This window comes from Ischnura elegans, chromosome 5 (genome assembly GCF_921293095.1).
Source record: "Ischnura elegans chromosome 5, ioIscEleg1.1, whole genome shotgun sequence".
NCBI classification, from domain to species: domain Eukaryota; kingdom Metazoa; phylum Arthropoda; class Insecta; order Odonata; family Coenagrionidae; genus Ischnura; species Ischnura elegans.
The window spans coordinates 109,518,665-109,539,320 of NC_060250.1; the positions used below are offsets into that span (position 1 = coordinate 109,518,665).

Sequence of the window (20,656 nt, forward strand, 5' to 3'; positions counted from 1 at the left end):
GAGGCTGGAATAAATATCATGCTAAAGTAAAGATAATTAGTATTCAGTGGAATTTTTAATTTCGCATGCAGTGAGGCATATAAAAAACTGTGGAAAAGTATATATGTATATCCCACGCAAATTAATAAATGCATCTATCAGAGTGTCTATAACACTTATTTTAACACAGAGAAATGACAGGGTTAGTTCTTATAGTAATTGTATGTCAAAGGCATTATTTATAAAATAATTACATAGGTAACTTTTGGAGTCCTTTTTCAGTCAAAAATTCGGATTTTCATTTCTTCCTTAAGTGTGTACTTCGATTCTAATTCATCTTGGTAAATTCAGACAGTCTACTTATCAGGTTGAGAATTGTGTAACTGAGAAGTTACACTTTGCCTTGTGTTCTTGCCTTGAGAGTCAGGTAGAATCATAAGGAAAAAATGATAAATAAGAATGCCTCAGTAAGACTTAAGTGGATGGTGAGATTAGGGCAAACTGGTCCTTTCAGGGCAGAAAGGGAAGGCAATACCCAAAGTTCCATCTTATTGTTAGTGGAGAAAGTAGTTGATCGTGCTGGCTATGGGGAGAGACTTTTGAAAGTGACTGTACCTATGTTTCATCTGCAACATTACATATGGTAAAATTACTGTCTTTTTTCATTTTTCAGAAAGCTGTGGAAGAAGAATATCGTAATTGGATTTCCATGAATAATGAAAATGACTTAATTGCTCATTTCTCAGTGCAAAGCACGCAACCTTTATTCCTTTGTCTTCTGTGGAAAATGATATTGGAAACTGAAAGGATAATCAGTCCCATTGCTTATAAGTAAGTATATAGTTCATATTTTAAGTAGAGATGTGCGAATAGTATCCGCGAATACTCGAATACCTCGAATACTAGAAAGTATTCGATATTCGAGATTTCGAATAGTTATGCGAAAAGTACCGCCTCGAATACCTCGAATACTTTGAATTTCGCGTCATACACTGTCGCACACACGTCGTTGGTAGTGACTTGGAAAAATGTAGAGAACTGTAGTCATTTAGTGCTCGCAGCGCCGTTTTACGCAAGTTGACGAATTGCATCAAATTAGTGGATTTTAGCGGTGAAAAGTGTTCGACGAGGGGAACCGAAAATAGTCAGGTGAAAAAATCCGAAAATCCCCGATTCCCCCCACCAGGAGAAACTCAGTGCCGTGGGATAGCAACCTTAGGGCATTTCCCACGATCCTCTATCCCCCTCCATTCAGCACTCGCCTCAACCACTCTGACGCTTTCCTCTTCTCCGAAATCAAACAAATGGTCCCAGCTCGCGCAGGGATCGCATTACGAAGACCCCTGCTTCGAAAAAAATATCGAGTTACGAGAGCAATAAAAACGTGTTTCACGCCCTCCCCCCTTTTCTCACCCACTGACCTTTTTCTGGCTACCTGCTTCGAAGTTCCCCATTTCTGGAGGTCAACTGCTGTGTGAGTACCGTGGGATACTTACATTAGCGCATTTCCCAAGGTCCGGTATCCCTCTCCATTCAGCACTAGCCCCCCCTCTGAGGCTTTCCTCTTCTTCAAAATAAAAAAAAGGTCACAGCTCGCGCAGGGATCATATTACGAAGACCTTAGCTTCGAAAAAATACGCGAGAACAATAGAAACGTGTTTCGGGCCCTCCCATTCCTCCCCCACTGACCTTTTTTTTCCTACCAGCTTCGAAGTTCCCCATTTCTGTGGAGGTCAACCGCTGCATGAGTCATCTATTAGCACAAAGGGTGTCTAAGAATGACTTTCGTCAATTGATGTTACACCTTTATTGAATTGAAATATTAGTAATGTGCGCGTAATTTCAAAAAGAATAAGACCAAACACGACGTATTTCTGAGTTTATTTAAGCATTTTACGCAAAGAAATAAATGTCAAAACACGACGGAGACTTAGCATTCTGGCGAAACTCAATATGAGCAGCAGAGCTTCTCGGAAGTTGATGCGGTATTTTTTTCCGAAAACATATATCAAGTTACAATTTATGAGTGGTGCTATAAATCTTTATTGTTAAAGTCACAGACAAAAGGATATTTTCTCAGAATATTTGGTTTCTCCCTGATAGCAATTCCAATTCATCTTCTTATCTCGTGAGAACTCCCAAAGATGGACTGAAAATAACTGAAGAAAATTCGGTGGAAAAGAGCTTGTATTTTGCAAAATGCCTCAGATTGTCAGCTAGCACTTGGCAGCAGGAGTGGGGGTAAAGCGATGTTAGTTGAATTAATTATATGCCCAATTGTTTCCATAAAATTAAATTATTCATTAATCAGCTAAATTCCTGTTCGAATCATTTTAAGGAAATCAAAATTACTCCCCAAAATCTTGTGTTGCCTGCTGCATAGGCAACCGAGTCAAACATTCCAGCATTCATCATTTAGTATTCGAGGTATTCGAAATTCGAGGTATTCGAATATTCGAGCTATGATTTAATATTCGAATTCGATATTCGAATTCGAGAAATCTGCTATTCGACCCATCTCTAATTTTAAGTATATGCTACATTCAGAAGATTTCGTCACTAGTTGAATTGTTTGTAATTAAAAAATGACATATGTATGGTATATGAACACTGAAAAACCTTGTCTCATAATGATAATTTATTGAGTGAGATGTTTTTTTTTATAAATTCATGATTATTCATCTAAAACAACTATGAATATAGCAAAATTTATAATTTTTAAAATCTATTACAAATTTTGAAAGCTGCATAAGAAAGACTAGAGGTACTATGTAAATGTGTACTTAACGAGCATGTTTTGCATACCGTTTCTGCAAAGAATATTTTGAGCTCAAAGATATTTTTACAGCAGTGTTCATGTCAGTTGAACTAGGCTGATTAATTTGGAAAATATTTTTTTCTCAAACTTAGTGAAAGTCCAATTTCAATCATCCGACCTTATATCAAAATGAATGATGTGGTTTAAGTGATTTTGAGATGCATGAACTCTGATGTTTGAAATCTTGAAATCAGTGAATGAAAAATTATATCTCCATTGAAATCATCGAAATGAAATGCATTATAATGATTTTGAAATGCCATGATAAGATGCCTCTACACTTCTTACAGAGTGAGACTGCAGCAAGCAGAATAATGTAATTCAGCAATTTTTTCACCTACTGTATTAGATTTAAACTTCTGCATATTACTAGTGTAATGTGGCTGCCTATATAAAACTACTGTTTAAAGCATTTTTTGTTTATTGTTTTTTTAAATATAGTTAATAGATTTTTATGCATATTGAGTTTTCTAAATGCTCAGTAATGAGTTACTATGTAATGACTTCCTTTTCTTAAGCCTAACATAGAATGGAAGAATGTCAAAGATTGGTTGGGTGATTGTTTGATGTGACTGTAGGCTTAAGGTAGTTATCTAAATGTCAGTAGATAAATGGCCTGCAGGCTAGACTTGAAAAGGCTTAATTTAAGTCTCCTTTCATCGAGCATTAATTTAAAATTAAGAGTTTAGGTACCTTATTTAACTTTTTAATATGCTTCTTCAAGTTTTATGTTATACTTATTATTTTTCTTTAGGATTTTGGAGCGAATAGGTGCCCGAGCACTTTCTGCCCATTTGAGAAAATTCTGTGATTATTTGGTGTTTGAATTTGCCAACTCTGGAGGAGGGCAGCATGTGAACAAGTGTGTAGATGCGATTAATGACATGATTTGGAAGTATAACATTGTGACCATAGATAGGCTCGTTCTATGCTTGGTAAGTACCCAGTCTTAATGTTTTCTGTATTTGAGTGATGTGATGTATGGGTTTATAATTCTTATATGATTGTAGGCTCTCAGGACCCAGGAAGGCAGTGAAGCACAAGTTTGCTTTTTCATCATTCAATTGCTGCTGCTAAAGGCTGCAGAGTTTAGAAATAGAGTTCAAGAATTCGTGAAAGAAAACTCACCCGAGCATTGGAAGCAATCAAATTGGTAAGTGCGGAAAGCCTAGAGTATTGAGACCTTTTAACTTTCCTGAGCATCCTGAGTAAGCCATGAAACTATCAGAATCATTAAAATTCTATTAATGATGCATCAACCAGGGTTGGTGTGATTCTTAGGTATTTTTTTGTCATAATTACATGACTGAAACTTTTCATTTTCTATAATACTCCAGTGGCGCTGCGAGGGAGGGGTTTTGGGGGGATAAACCCCTCCCCCCCAGAGCTCTGAGAAATTTTTAAGTTTAATTCATTTTATTTAATTTGATTGTTATTACTAATAGAATAGCGTAAGGATTAATAAAATATCCCTCAGAGAGCCGTAAAACTCACCATTTTGAACCATTTATCTTGAAATTCAGCAATTTACTAATCTCGCACTCACCGCTTATCCGGGTGGGTATTCCATACCCCCACACATCCCGGAATTAGTTGCACCTAAACCCCCCTCAGCCGTAATTCCTGGCTGCACCCCTGTAATACTCAATATGTAATGCTTAATTTTATAAATCATGGATATTTAATTTAATATTTTTGTATAATATTACCTCATTAGTAGTCTCTATGTTTAGTTTTATGAAATAATCTGGAAATATTCTTTCCTGTGGTACACCTAATGTTTCCTAGTGGTTTCAATGTGCTCATGCAAGTCTCATTATCTGCAGGCATGAGAAACATTTGGCTTTTCACCGAAAATATCCAGAGAAGTTTGCGCCTGAAGGAATACTTGAGCAAAGTGGTGGTCCATCATCTCCATACCATTCCCTGCCAGTGTATTTTGGAAATGTGTGCCTCAGATTTTTGCCTGTGAGTAATGTCATTTTATGAAAATATCATTTTCTCCATATTACCCCATGTATGGTGTTACCACCTGTAGTGAGGTGGGTGTAAATATCTGTGTGAAACCTTTGCTAACACGTGAAGGTCACAGGCCCATGATAATCTGAAAAATTGAATACTGTAATTAAAAGTTAAACTTAGTCAAATTCTCTAAATTAATTACTTTAAAAAAATAATAAATTATGAAAATGTTGGCTACGCAAATGGTGTAATGAAAGTTTTGAATTCATGAGAAATGGATAAATTAATTAATTTATTGAACAATTAGAATGGCAAAATCAATCACAGTGGGAAGGCATCACTTGCGAAGAGTTAGGGGGAGTAGAAGGAGACAACCGCTCAGTGAGAGGAAGCATGTGGACATTGGAAATATGGGGAGGTGGAGGGAAGGAGTGCGTTCTCTCGGTCTTTCAAGCAAAGAGGCTCAGGATAGGTCTCGAATGAGAGATTCAAGGGATGAACATCTCTGATCTTACAATTTTGAGATGTTGTTATTTTAAAGCAAAGACAGGCAAGCTATGTGATTCATGCTGTTTAGGTTTCCAGTCTGTCTCGTCTTGTTTGAGTGTGATCATGCATTGCCTGTATCTTTAAAGATAGTGCTATTTGTACAGTGTTGAATATTCCTCTAGCCTTGTTCTAATGAGAAAGCTTTGTGTCCGTCAATCAGAGAAGTAAAAAAATTTAGAATCCTTACTCTTCTAAGGGTGGTAGTGGATTTTGGTAATGGTGCAATGTAATTATTATCCTACGTCACTGAACTTCACCTGATGGCAATTAAAAAAAATGTATTTTGTAAAAATGTATTATTTTTTTAAATGTATTATGCCTTAAAAACCATAATTTCAACATTTATTTTAAAATTTTGGGGACTCCTGGAAAACCCTCTTTCATGTGCAGTATTTGAATTCTTTTGAATTTCCACCTGAATTTTGCCCGTAGGAAGTGAAAGTCCTAAATTCTTTAATTCCAAATCTTCAGTCCCAAAAGTCATTTTAAGCTTGCATTGTCTCTGTGTTGTTCCTGTTCCATAGATGTAACCGGAATAACTTGGCGACTGAACTTCTCTTTATTCTTTCTTTGTTGTGCACATTATGTATACTGAGGAGTTCAGTTTCGTCAACAGATACGTGAGGCAGTATATATTTTCATTGCTTCTTATCGTCAAAGACCATAAGTAGACCACAACCATGTCTGTAACATATTAGATCATGACTTTTTACCCGCCTTGTTAACAAAAAAAGAAGAACGTGGTATTCAAGGGAGTAGAGTGTGAGACTGCCCACGGAAGAGTTGTGGATTCGTATCCCTGGTGAAGCTGTGGGAAAGGAACTGGCCCTACTTCTACAAATGGGTGCATTTTTACAGTGTTGGCTAATTTTTGGGTTAGCTCTATCCAGTGGCGGATCCAGGATAGGGATAAGGGGGGGGGGGGGGAACAGAGATAGCGATTCTATCTAGTGTAAATTGGATACCCAAGCCCCTCTCTGGATCTACCACTGGATTGGAACATTCCAAAAGCATGTAAAATAGGCCCTAACTCTATAGCTAATTTGGATTTGAATTCGTTCAAGTCAGTCAATATGTAGGAAAACATAACTAAAAACTTATGTACAAAGTGGTAACCCCCGAAGACTTTGATTTTATCTAGTGTGCCGGCCCAATGGGGGGACTATATCCCCCCTCCCCCCACCCCATAGATCTGCCACTGGCTCTACCCTTACCTAACCAACCCAACCTACTGATAGAATCATTGGGGGAGTCACTGATTAGCAAAACCTTGTGGAACCTAATGTATAATGTAGATATTCACCATGCCAGATAGTCTCAGGTGTGGACCTTCTCTGATTCTGGTTATCCACATCAATGTGGAATAATATTTTGACGTAGAAAATTACTCATTTATGGAACAGAAGTGATGGCATACGGAGTGTTTAATGTTCTTGTGACATTTTTCAGCCTAAAACTGGTTTCTCCCCTCCCCTGGTATCTGTCTCATTCCTGGATATACATTATTCAACAAATTTGAAAGTTATTGTTATTATAATTTTTTCCATTTCAGGTTTTTGATATAGTCATACACCGTTATTTGGAACTTCCCCCAGTTACCAAATCACTTGAAACATTATTGGAGCATCTTGGCTGTCTTTATAAATTTCATGGTTTGTATAAATTTATATTAGTTCTTAAAGTAAGTTGTTTGCCTCATAATGAACAAACGAAGTGTGATCACTCTTTCAAGTCACTAGAGTATTTATCTTATATTAAAAATTATGTTATTTGCCTATTATTACTTTAGGATATTTCATAATTTTTTGAGTTAAGATAAAGAGTGAATTGCATTCATCTGTATCAGTCATTGGTTTAAGTTTTAAGGAATATTATTGTCATTGACTAAGTTTCGAACTAATGAGAATCAGAGTAGATGGTTGCCTTTTCTTCTATGCATTTGTTTGCTCAGATGCACTTCTTTTTTAAATATTTTCAACTCAAGTCTCAAAATTGAGCCATAAATGTGGAAAGAGTATCTCTGTGATAATGGTAGAAGAAAGAGTAAATGCTTGATGTACTTTTGGAAGATAATTTGTTCGTTTCCGAGTTAATTTACCCATATGTCATACTGGCCTTGGTGGCGGTGGGTAATGTCCTTGCCTGCTAACCCAGATGTCTCTGATAGGAATCCCGGCTGGGTGCATTTTCCCCGTCCAGGGCTTGGTTGTGTATGATTGGCCATGAGGTTACATATAAGGCAGAACTATGAAGTCTTGATTCATTTATTAAAAAAGACAAGGTTATGATAATTTTTTCATGTTCTTCTTTGTAGATCGCCCTGTAACTTATTTATACAACACTTTGCATTATTACGAAAGAAAATTAAGAGATCGTCCAGCTCTGAAGAGAAGATTGGTGTCAGCTGTTTTGGGATCATTGAGGGAAATACGACCTCATGGTTGGAGCCTGTCTGAGGCTTATCAAGGATATATGCAGAGGCAGCCTGATGATATATCCTGGTTACCTGACTTAGATTATTATGTTCGTCTTGTTCGCCGTATTGTTGAAAGTATCCTTTATCATAACAACTTACGTCTTGGCTTGAGTTTTTACTGACATCTTATTTGCTTATCTTTCGGCAAAATGTATTTTTTTACAGTGTAGTGGTAGAGAGTAGTTTTACATGTCTCCAATCTACATTGTCTAAATCTATATTAATTTATTTCAAATTCTTTTATGGTGAATGTTTAGACTTCATGTTGGATTTCAATGCCTCAATTTTGTTTTACTATTTCATGAAATATTTTGTTCCATGACATAGGGGGCTATTCTGTATCTTGGGGCCGCTTTATTGCGCCGCCGCTATTTCCCTCTTTCAAATGGCATCGATTTTGATTCAGCAAATTGCATCGCGTTATATTACGCCGATTTTGGGGGCGTAATATATCGCCCCCGTGAAATCTGTAGTCGGTATGAAAATTAGTGTAGGGCAAATAATACAAGTCGAGTAACTCATTAAGTTATTTATAAATATCTAATTATTAGACATAATAATGATTAAAATATCTTTTTTTAAATTATTCCATCGTTATCTAGTGGTCAGCGAAAGCCAATTTTAGGTTTTATGATATTACTTGCAAATCCAAGATCTCCGAGCTCCGAGAGCAAGATGCAAATGACGGTCGAAAACAGTTCCGCGCATTGCAGACGACGAAAATTTCTTACAGTATTTATGATCAAGCTCATCAGCAGAGAATGGGATTTAACATTAAAATATCTCTACGACCTTCATAAATGCCCTTGCGAGCATTCTATAACACAGCACAGACAGCACCGCTGCAATTGACAATGCATACTAATACGTACGTACCGTGATTTCCAACGGAAGAAAGGGGCAAATAAACAGAATGATTGCTCGAAACAAGGAAACATTTAATAAATTATTCATCATAAAACTGCATACATTTCAACATCATTCCTCCGGCGGCATATCACAAATTTACACTGTACAGCAGTATATTTAGTCCGAGTCATATCAACGCTAAGTTGTTTGAAGTAACATGGAAATGGTATCAAAATGCAAACATGATAACACATCCATAATCATTGCTCGAGAAATTGGTATTAGAAACCGTAAAGTATGTCACACGAGTTCACAATCACAACACTCGCGATGATAACTTCCATGACATCCACGTGATCTAGAAAACAGCTGTTTTCCTCAACGAATGTATTTAAAATGGCTTAAAATGTGATTTCAAGTGACAAAAATGTTTTATAATTAAATAATTACCCTTGTGGACAACTGTGGATTAACTGTGGACATCGTAGAATTACGGCGAGCAATGAGGCAAACGATGTAAACAAGCCGTGGCTGAAGATGAACGTACTGGTAAAAATAATTTCGTCACCACTAATCATAAGAGTATAATCATTATAGGCGTAGGTGAACGAATAGTGCGTAGCGGACGAAGTCCTCTTCAAGACAATTATACTTGTAAATTCCGATATATTAAGCTCAAAAATTGGCGATATTTTTCCATCGGCGACTGTAGCCCTTGAATATAGACGCTTATTTACTTAGGCTAGAAAATATCCGATAGAAAAAGAGCAAAATCTCCAAACACAAGCCACATCGTATTTTTAACTTCTTCCCGGGCTGCCGAGTATCCTGCTGCGTTTTCGGAGTGTCTCATTTGTTTATTGCAAAGAATCGAGAAATATGATTGGACGTGTACAAAACTCCGCCCCTGGTAGGGGCCGCTATCGGAATAACGCGAGCCAAATGCTGGCGTTATTGTCGATGCTATAAAGCGACCCCAAATTCCGCTTAGGGGCCGCTATTTTGAGATAGTGAATCGGGGGGGGCGTAATATTGCGCCAGAAATAGCATCTTCGTCGTGATAGCGGAGCCGCTATCTGTTACAGAATAGGCCCCATAGTAAGCATTGTTTGGTGATTTTATTGTCATGGAAACATAATTTTGAATCCTTGCTAATGAAAATTTAGGTTCTTTTCTTGCAAACCCAAAATAACCTATTTTTCTATAAAATTTGGCAAAATATATCTAAATATTTTAATTTCCTCATGTGTCAAGTATGAAAATCTTTTAGCAAACAAACATGAACATATTAAATCAAGTCATCTGATGTATTTGAAACTTAATTTGTTTTTTGTGTTATGGATACACAGCAGACTCTCGATTATCCGGCTGTGGCTTATCCGTGTTGTGGATTATCCAAGCATGATTTTCACTCTCTTTCAATGTTTTCCGCGATCTTTATGAAAAGTAAAATTGGATGCAGAATCACCAGAATTACTGCATTTTAACACCGGGCTTATTACCTCTATTAAAATCCCATTTCGTAAAACAGAATTTGTATAAAATATTTACATAAAAGGAATCCTCTACTCGCAGTGTGCAACCGCGATCCATGATCATGGATTCGCGTACCTCGGCAGTTGCAACCCGGTCAACTTCTGTGTGACGTGACTACGTGGCGTGGTGCCTGACAGTGTAGTTTCCTAAGTTGCACAGAGTTTTTGAAGCATTCAATAAAACCTTTTTTCTGTATCCGTGATCACACAGCCAAGGATGCGTGCTTTTCGAAACCAGTTCTTATATGGAGCGTTAGGCATACAAGTACAATCACGTTATTTTCTAAAAAGATTGAGGTAAGGTGAAGACAGCTCTCAATGAGTCCGGGAAGCACTCTAAAATACCAGAATAAGTGCATAAATAATAATTGATAGTTTGATTTACGTAGTTTATGAACATTACAAGAAAATGAAGTGAGCGTTTGGATTATTGGTGTTTTCTGATTATTCGTGCCACCTCTCCCCATCATTAGCCTGGATAATCGGGAGTGTGCTGTATTCGCAATTTGAAAGTAAGGTGATTCCATATTTTTAAAAACTCAACTTTCTTTGTGTTGATATATTTGGGTCATGTAATTTCTGTGGCAACATTTTTTTATCTACCTTAACATCAATTTTTCAGCTATGTCGGGTAAACCTCACTTTCCAACTACAGATTGGCGTTTTAACGAGTTCCCCAACCCTGCTGCCCATGTTTTGTATGTAACTTGTGTGGAGCTGATGGCATTACCCATTCTTCCTGCCACTGTTGGTAGCAGTTTACTTGATGTTATTGCCAGAGGGTATGTACTATATTGTTTTTGGTCTCTGTTTATTAACAAATGGTTATGGCCAGTAATTAAATGAAAGTATTTTTTTATTGGATGATCACTTTTTGGCTTATTTTAGGGTTAATTATGCATGGTTTTGAAACTCTAATTGTATTTGCTATTTATTCTTCAATCCTAGTTGGTAATGGATAAATCTCATTAATCATAGCTGAGTTTAAAGATATTTTTTACACTTGAAATGTGAATCATTCATGCATTAGCAGTCTTTAGCTTTTGCTTATACTTCTGTTTTTGTATGTTGTATTTTTGTATGAGAAAGGCATGGCTCTTGATGGGTGAAAGATGAAAGTTTTGAACATGGGCAGGTGTACGGAGTATTTAGGCGGTTGTATCCAGTACTATGAAGATAGCTGGGGAAAGGAGATCTTAGAGGGGCATGTACCCTTCCATGCCTTGTGTCTGAATCCACCCTTTCCTAAGGTAGCAAAATAAGAGGTATTTTATGACTGCCTCTAGTAAATGGTTTCTGGGAAAATATCTAGGAACCCTCTTATGATGTTAAAATTATTCGGGTCATGTCTATTGAAATCATAATGAGGGATAATGTATCATATGAGGGAGGACTCTTTGGATTACACGTTTGATCCCATCTGTGTGATATTTCATCACCTAAGGCATAGATTCATGTTAAGTTGTGTTAGTGCAGTTCCTGAAAAACCTGAAAACTGACATAATAGTTTGAAATTCGATATATTTTATGTGCCCACTTATTTTGAAATTTTTAGTGTGTATTTAGTCCCCCCATTTCTTTATTTTTAGAGCCAAAATTTCTGTAGTTTGGTAATGACATACATCGGCAATTCATATATATTAAGTGTTGGTAGAGTTAATGTTTTTAAATCCTCTGAATATAGGTCAGTATGATTATATGTAGGCACATACTCTTTTTGATTGGGCTGTATATATTTCTGTAATTTAAATATATTTTCTTATCTACTTGCCTCTCCCCTTAGTTATCTTATATTTCATTATTGTGTTGAATTAGCTAATGTATATTGTTAATTTTGTTATGCTCCCAATTGCATTGATTAAGGTTGACATACCAAATGTAGGTCAAGTTGGTGTGGTGTCTGGAGTGATGGCTTAATACTGCATAGAATCGCGTTAAAATCCCTGGGGTGGCAATGATCCCTGCTTGCGAGTTTTGTGAAGGGCTTTTTGAGCACAGCACTCTATTCATCCGATGGAACACTAAGCCATGCTCCCCTTTTGCAATTTTTTAATCATCCCTCATGGCACGAATGACCTAAGATGTTGGTCACCTCCTCGTAATACCGCACCATATATCCTGCAGCAAGCCTTTTTAAGCTTAACTGAAGCATTATTTTAATATTCTTTCCATTAATATACATATAGCATTCTCATCAACCATTACCTCAAGAAGTTTAGAATTGCAGCTAATATTTTACGTCTTTATTTTGGAGTGTCTAGAGAGTGTTGTTTTTAGTTTGAATTTGATTTTATTAGTTATGGACTTATGTATTTAGTTTTATGCCATTTACCATTCATTTAGATATTTTATGATGTCCAGTGTTTTACTTGTTAACTTTTCAATATATTCTCCTTTAATAAGACATGTGGTATCATCAGCATTTAATATCAGTTCACTTCTCATGTTGTTATGTAAGTCATTAATACATAAATTAAAAAGCAATGGGATAAGCATTAGCCCTTAAAGGGCTTCCGGAATTAAGTTTTCGCATTTTGACATATATTTATAATCACAGAAAGTTATGTATGCTATCTGTTTACAGTCTTTTAAAATTGATGAAAACCAAAGCAATTCTTTTTCTTGTACATATTCCATTCTTAACTAGTTTTCCAAATAGCCTATTATGGCCAACACTATCTAATGCTTTGTGATTGGTAACATATTAGGGCAGATATGTTGTATGATTTGTCTATTGATTGAGTGACCTCATATTTGAAGGCTATTGAGGCTGTTTTTGTTAAATGGCCCCTTCTTAAAACAAAGTTGTTGGTTTGAAAGAATCTGAATCTTTTCCAAATACATAATTAATTAATTGCTCATGGATAACCTTTTCAAATACTTTTGAGAAACTGGGTTAGAGTGAGACTGGATGTTAAGTAGTAATAGGGTAGTTTCCTATTATTTTTTATTTCCTAAATTGAAAGATTATTACTCCTGGAGTACCCATTTCATGCTTTTAGATTTTTAAATGACAATATCTATTTTTGCGATTAAGTGAAAAATTTCAAGCGCGTGAAAACGCGACGACTAATTATGAATGCTGGGGAAACCCAGCGTGACGTCATTCTGGTTCCCGCTGTCGCGGTGTGAGGTGACCTAGGGGCGAGGGTATGTGCTTCGCTGCGATGCAGGCTGCTAGCAGGTAGCAGAGTACCCTGCTAGCGAGTAGAGCTTGGCTTTAATAGGGATTATTAATACCTTATCAAACGAAGGAAACTTTTCGACCATAGGCAGTTTTAATAGGTGATTATTAAGAGATGTTTCCCTGAGCTCTGTGCCTCATGTATGCATTGGTAATCTCAAACGATGTAAATCTCCTATCTACTCGTATAGAAACTAGGTCCCTGTGGCATGGGCGCCAATCTGGCCTTTTTCAAATGCGGTTAAAATTGACCATTGCCATTTGTCTAAACTGGGATTTGAAAAACCAAATAATTTGTATATTATGAATACACTAATGGTGGGTAAGGAATCAAAATCATTGCATTTCATTTTCTTTGATGAAGGAAACTACCCTATTAAATAAGGGTTCCATCCTCGAGTAATTTGACCACAGCATATTTTAAATACCCAGAAAAGGTGACAGTTTCCAAATATGTATAGGTAGATTAGAAAGGAAATTGGTTTGCTCGCATAGAATTTTATTTTTTTAGCATATAAGTTGGTATACCATCTCATCCATAAGACCTTTTAATTTTCTTATTTTGAGCTAAGCACTTCACAACAATTTCCTCAGAACTGCTTTATCCTTCTGTCTCAGTTGCCCAATATGCCCATATGTACTCCTTTGTATTTACTATTCTACAATAGGAATTTGTTGATTTTCTTTTTTCTTACAGGTACACTGTCATTCCATCAAACCAAATTGAAATGTGGATTAACTCAGTCGGACTTATTATGGCTGCCATGCCAGAATCCTATTGGTCTGTGCTACATGATCGCTTGACAGAAGTGATGGGCTGTCCTCAATTGGCTCACTGGAACTACCAAAATACTCCATTCCAACTCTTCAATTTTGCAACTACTCATGAATCTCTTTTGGAGAACAAATTCTCGTACACTCTGGCCCTTGCACATTCCATGTGGCATCATGCTGGTGTGGGACAACTGAGTACTGTACCTCAGTAAGGCATATTTATTTTATATTTTCATTGTGTTCAATGGGGACAAATTTTCTTTAGTGACAGCTAATACAAGGTGTTTAGGGCATAAGGCCATTTATATTTAGGGCCAGTAAAGTTCATGCTTATGTAGAGGAAAATTTAAAAAATCAGCAACCATTACTCTGATGATGTTTCTAGATGTGGGTGTGAGACTGTTTGAATCAGATTTGCTATGGAATCTATTTTCAGTGTTAATTTCTAATAAAAATAAAGTGGGTTTTCTGTTAATGAGGAAAAATGCCCCTATACACTGTCTGCTAAAGCGGCTCTATCATTTTGAGGTTTTAGAAAATTAGCAAGAATGTTTTGCTGCTTGTGCCTTAAAGATTGACTGCCCACTAATGGGGGTTGTCTACTAAATGAAATCAGTTTTTTCTTCTCTATTTATCATGCATGTATTATGTATACCATGTTGTAAAAAAACTGTGATAAGTGCAGGCTAACTTTTCTGAAATTTTAATACACATGCATTGTTTCAAATTAATTTTTTAAATACAGCACACTCCTGATTATGCAGGCTAATGATGGGGAGAGACGGCACAAATAATCGGAAAACACGGATAACTCAAACTTTGATGTCTTGTCATATTCATAATTTACATAAAACAAATAATATATTATTATTTATACAGATCAGGGTTCCTACTCAAACTAAAATATAAAATTCGCAGTTTTTTCCAGGTTTTCACGGTCTAAATTGTGCCATATTCACGGTCTTTTGATAAGCCATTTTAGGAAGAAATATTGATCACGTAAAAATAACCGGCCACACTTTAGCTAAAAATTTAATATAAATGCTGGGAATGCAAACGCAGCAATGAAGGTGCTCTTATGGCACCAATCGTTGCCAAAATTTAGAGCCAGCTTAAGGTTGTGTGTGGGAAAATGGAGGGTGGCAGGGAAGTCAATTTTTCGCCAGGATTATTGAACTCTTTAGCTACCGGTCTTCCAATCACAGGCTTAAGGTCTGTGTATCATCATGGCACGCGGACCAATAATTGCTCTTCGAATATATGTGTGCAGATAAATGCATGGACAGTGTCTGCGAGTGACTGACCTTGAAATAATGATCGACGTATCAATTTTTATTTTGATCTGTCAATCATAGATCTTCAATCAAGTTTGAGAGATTTTTAAGGCTTTTCGACATAATTCACGGCTATTTCCAGGTTTTTTCACGGTAGACGAAATTCACGGTTTTAAGGTTTTCATGGTTGAGTGGGAACGCTGCAGATATTGTTACTTTGGAGTGCTTCCCGGACTCATTGAGAGCTTTCTTTGCCAGTCCACTATCTTTTTAGTGGCGATAACAAGGTTGTACCCGTATTATTATGGCTCCATATAAGTACTGGTTTTGAAAACCATGCATCGGTGGCTGCGTGATCACGGATACAGAAAAGTAGAAAAAAACTCTTCTAAACCACTGTGCGATGTCGGAAACAACACTTTCAGGCACTACGCCATCACGCCACACAGTTGCATCTTGCACTAGTTTTCCAGGTTGCAACTGCTGCAGGATGTGTATTCGTGATCACGGAGCACAATCTGCGAGGCTTGGAAAACAGGAACACGGAGCTCCCGTGAATACAGCTAGCGCGCAATTGCTTACGTTTAACAAAGGGGAATCCAATGTATCCTAGCGTTCAAATGCAGTAATTCGGGCGATTTTTATTCCAACTTTATTTTTATAAATATCGCGGAAAGTATTGAGCGAGAGTGAAAATCATGCGCGGATAATCCGCAACATGGAATACCGCAGCCGGATAATTGGGAGTCTGCTGTTGATGTATTATTGGCTTTACTCTTTACATCCAAACTTAATGCTCTATTACTTTTATTGTAGATTCGTCAAGGAATGCTTGAGGCCATTGGTGCGGAGTGAAGAACAACTTCTTTTCCTTTGCCATCTTGTTGGGCCATTTCTTCAGAGGTTCAACACAGATCATCCTCGGTGTGTGATGGATCTAACGCTGCAGCTCTATGAATCATTGGAGCAGGTTGACAAAAGTGTTCCAGTCCTCAGATATATGGATCCAATTTGTGATTTGCTGTATCCTTTGCAAAAGTAAATTTATTTTTTTTATGGTCAAGGCTGGTATTTGCTAGAATAAGTTTTTTTTACACTTATTGATGGTCAGTGGGGCAGAGGTGATAGCCAGTTATGATTTATCTCATCAGAACAAGCCATTGCACTGATTTTTCTTCATGGCCTAACTTTGGGCTCTTACTCTACTTATTGATGAGTTGGATCTTTAATTCATGAATTTGATCTGATTTAATTGGATTCTTGATTACGTATCTCATCTCATCTTAGATTTCATCAATGCCTGAAATATGTTTAATATTACAAAAAAAATCCTTTCAGGTAGGCGTCAAATCCCTTAATCTAATTTTTTTGTCCATTATATTCAAATCCTTCTCATTTTCATTCATTGTATTACTTCTTTTTCCAGATTTAATAGGTAATGCTTCTTTCCTTCCCTTAACCACCTCAATCCAGTTAGTACTGAAATTTATGTCTCAAATCAAATTATACATTCTCTGCCAGTATACCCAATTTAAAATATATTAGCAGCTGAGTGCATGTAGCTAATGCAAGTGGGGTAAAGTCCCTTTCTTGAGAGCCAAACACTGTTGGTGGGCTTTACTAATGGGGGATAGGTAGTACTTAGAAAGAGAGAGAGCTGGAGCAAACTTATGCCAAATTCACAAAGCTGCCCTTTCTTGCCAAAGAAAGCGTGAGGGCAGGGTCTATAAGCCTTCGCTTTTCACCCGTGTACCTCGGGAGGGGAGGGACAATGGAAGGTAAAAAGGATGAGAGGCACCACCGCCTCCCATCCTCTCAGGAGCCCGGTGATGCCTCCTGCTAGAGGATAGGGATGGAAGGGAGGGGAATCCCAATGCCGTCATAGGGATGGCGTGGGCCATTAGTAGCAAAACTAAAATTTAATATTTCTTTGGAAAGGAAAGATTTCCCTATGAGGATGAGAAACCCAATGATTTTCTGCAGATCATTGGTGGTCACAGTTATTTTAGGTCTCATGTGGAGACAGGAGATCTACTAATAGCTGGGGATTGAGGATAATCCATTCACAAAGGCCTAAGAAATGGCCAGTTGCATGCTGCAGGGTATACCTATGCAAAATATGCCTCAGTGTGAAGAATAAGAATGTAAGATTAAAAAGGAATTGGAATGAAGGGTAAAATTATAGTTGGTAATGAACTAGGTTTAGACTAAAGAAGGGAGCACGAAGAGAAGGTGTTAGATTTATTGGCTCTGCTAGTAGATTGACTATGTTAGAATTATGATGGTCTGAGAATGACTTAATTTACTTAGCGCTGAGCCATGCCTACTGTCTTCTGGTCAGTGAAGGGAAAGTCACCTGCCAAAAAAACTTTCTCTGCTTACCCCCACTTCCTTAAGCTGCTAACATATTTATTATACTTAATCAGGGAGCCTGAATGAGAAGTCAGAACTCGGGGCTGGAAAACATACCACTCGAATCAATAGCAAACTCAAAATTTGCATATGAAACTCGTGGATAAAGTTTGAAATTTATCCTACTCATGTCTCCTTCAATACAAATCAGTTAATTCAGACCAACTTTTCTGAAGTTATTCCCCGATTCATTAACAGTCAAAATCACGTAGTGACCTTAACATGTATTGCTGCAGTAACCATAGTGAAAATGCTCTCCAACCAATATTTTTACAAGTACATATATTAAAAATATGCACCAAAACTGTGAAGCACTTGTGAAGAGAGGGCTACCACAGAAAGCAAGGGGCAAAACACACAAGTGCGGCAAACTAATTTTATTGATGGAGGTAAATTTCCCAAGGGCTTGCGCTTCTTTTCCATTGCGATTATTTTTACCCAAATAAAAAGGGTATTACCTCCTTATATTCACATTGAAGCCATTCAAGAATATGTAAAGAAGGAATCTAATAAACTAAATGGATTCAGGTATAACTTGGTGGAACTGTATTCTTACTTAAAATAGAATCACTTGATATGTTCCACGCAATGCAATATACCTTTTCTCTTTTCTTACTCTTTAGGCATTGTCAAAGTACAAACCTAGAATATCAAGCTCCTATTCATAGAATTTTTGAACAGGGGGTGGAGTAAAGAAAGGGAGGACATGGGGTCTGGTTGTTATGGAGTGATGATAAGGATAGCATAATTGCTTGTGTCAAGGACAGAATTTGCTGGAAGACAGAAAGGATATAGACAGCCACGGGAATAGAAATGGGAACACTATCTAATAATTTTCATATGGGTTATCATATCATAGTCTCTCTTATTGTTCAAGGAAACCCAACCTCCCTCTTCTTTTTGGAGTACGTGAGGGGTGATGTCATTCTTAAGGTCATTTTTGGCCACAGACAACAAAACAAGTCGACAAAGCATCTAGGTTCCAATCTCTAGTGTAACATTTTTGTATACCATTTACCTCTCCTATATCTGAAAATTATCTTAGCCTTTAAATTATGATTATGGCCTTCTGAAATAGGTGTCATTTGAACTTATCCTCTTACTTCATGACCTCCACCTCCATTAACTCTCATTCTCCTTCCTTTACTTTTGTGAATGTGAGTAAACCCATCTTTCATTGCTCCTTTCTCGTAACTCCTCAGTTTTCTTCTGCCAACCTCCAACAATGGTGTCATGAAGTGATGAAATCTAGGTAGAGTTAGTTAGAATTATATATTTTTGATAAGTTTGTTTTTATGGATATCAAAGAATTCAGGTTAGTAAATGCTGTTTCAATTATGTAGAAAGTTTTCAATAACTGATGACATTTTAGGTCACAATATATGTACTCCATTTTGTGTGGATAGAACAAAGAAGGTAAAGTGAGTTATGTGCACTTAAACATAATTTTATAATTAGAAATAAACCATCATGTCTTTTCGAATTATGTATGTGCTCAGTGCACAACAATATTTTGTCTAAAGTGAAATATCTGCTGTTGATGCTTATTAAGGAATTACTATTATACGTTTTTTTCTGTATGCATAGTTCTCATATCTTGTCTGTTCCTTAACCGACTATAGATACCACATAAAATACATGTTTGTGGGAGACATGATGAAAGCAGAGGTAGAAGGTGTCATAAGAAAACTACGACCGGCACTTCAAATGAGGCTAAGATTCATAGCACACATTAATATTGAAGAAATAAATGCTGTGTGATTTGAATAAATGGTCTCAAGTATCTCCAGGCAATGAAAATTATGATTTGTGAAAAATTAAAAACTACAGAATGTGCTTATCACAAAATCAGTGAAAATGAAGAAATGGTGATGAAATCAGCCATGAAATTTCAGTGAACATTCCAAGTGACAAACACAAATATTGGTGGGCTAGGCAATTGGTGTCTTTTTCCTAACATCAGTATTATATTTTGTGGTTTTGTGGCATAAAGCACTAAGTACATCATACTGAATCCACTCCAGGTGAATGTGTCAGCATTTCTTACAAGTAAGGTATTATTTAATAAAAATTTGTCAATTATTTAGTCAAATATAACAAAGTATTTTACAAAATAAATTATTGATCCAGGATTGTTCTAAACAAATTATCTTCTATTAATTTCTTTTAAGGTGAGAGACTTACTTGTGGAAGCATTGCATCCATATTTGTATGAAACAATATTTTCCACTTAAGTAAGACGCCTTTAGTATAATAGGAGTGTTCACGTACTGCATTAGGACATTTTTAACCCCTCCACCATGAGAGAAAAAAATCAGCATTTATCAAATCTCTCCCCCACTTTTATACATAAAATTTTTAGATTTTTTAATAACCGATTTCGAAAGAAAATCAAATATATTAAACTATTTTTGGAAGTTTCATTAATTGGCAATGTCACATGATCACGATAAAAAGGCATTCTCTTTGTGAACTGGAGTGTATGGTTATACTGATAAATTATCATTAGTATGCTGATAATGCCATGTACTATCTGAGCATTCGCTATAATGCAGAAAAAATTTGCTTGAGCACGAAACCCAATGTAAGTTCTTTTGGACCACTACTCCTTTCTTTACTAAATTGTGAGTCATGCCTGGCCTTGGTAAGCAATGCAGTGACACCCCTCTTCCACTTGTCAGTAAAAACAAACTTGTTCAATCTTCCTGCCAATAGTGCTTACACAGTATGTGCTTGAATATTCTCATACTATGAATGAATAACTCAAGTAGAGAGTAATTGCTAGTTATCAATAAATTTGGCTAAATGAACTACCATGGAGTCTAATAGGGTGGTTTCCTATTA

The 20,656-nt window shown here is 36.6% G+C and overlaps 1 protein-coding gene across 1 annotated transcript in view; it reads left to right on the forward strand.

Annotated features, from left to right (window-relative positions):
- Positions 1 to 19,958, forward strand: part of LOC124159409 (mediator of RNA polymerase II transcription subunit 23) — a 37,303-nt gene extending 17,345 nt beyond the window's left edge. Inside the window, exons 13-22 of the mRNA XM_046535202.1 lie at positions 653 to 810; positions 3,552 to 3,732; positions 3,808 to 3,950; positions 4,624 to 4,765; positions 6,861 to 6,960; positions 7,623 to 7,859; positions 10,791 to 10,950; positions 14,050 to 14,334; positions 16,217 to 16,423; positions 19,435 to 19,958. Of these exons, the coding sequence (XP_046391158.1) occupies positions 653 to 810; positions 3,552 to 3,732; positions 3,808 to 3,950; positions 4,624 to 4,765; positions 6,861 to 6,960; positions 7,623 to 7,859; positions 10,791 to 10,950; positions 14,050 to 14,334; positions 16,217 to 16,423; positions 19,435 to 19,573 (1,752 nt within the window). The 3' untranslated portion in view covers positions 19,574 to 19,958. The remainder of the gene's footprint in view (positions 1 to 652; positions 811 to 3,551; positions 3,733 to 3,807; positions 3,951 to 4,623; positions 4,766 to 6,860; positions 6,961 to 7,622; positions 7,860 to 10,790; positions 10,951 to 14,049; positions 14,335 to 16,216; positions 16,424 to 19,434) is intronic.
- Positions 19,959 to 20,656: the final 698 nt, after the last annotated feature.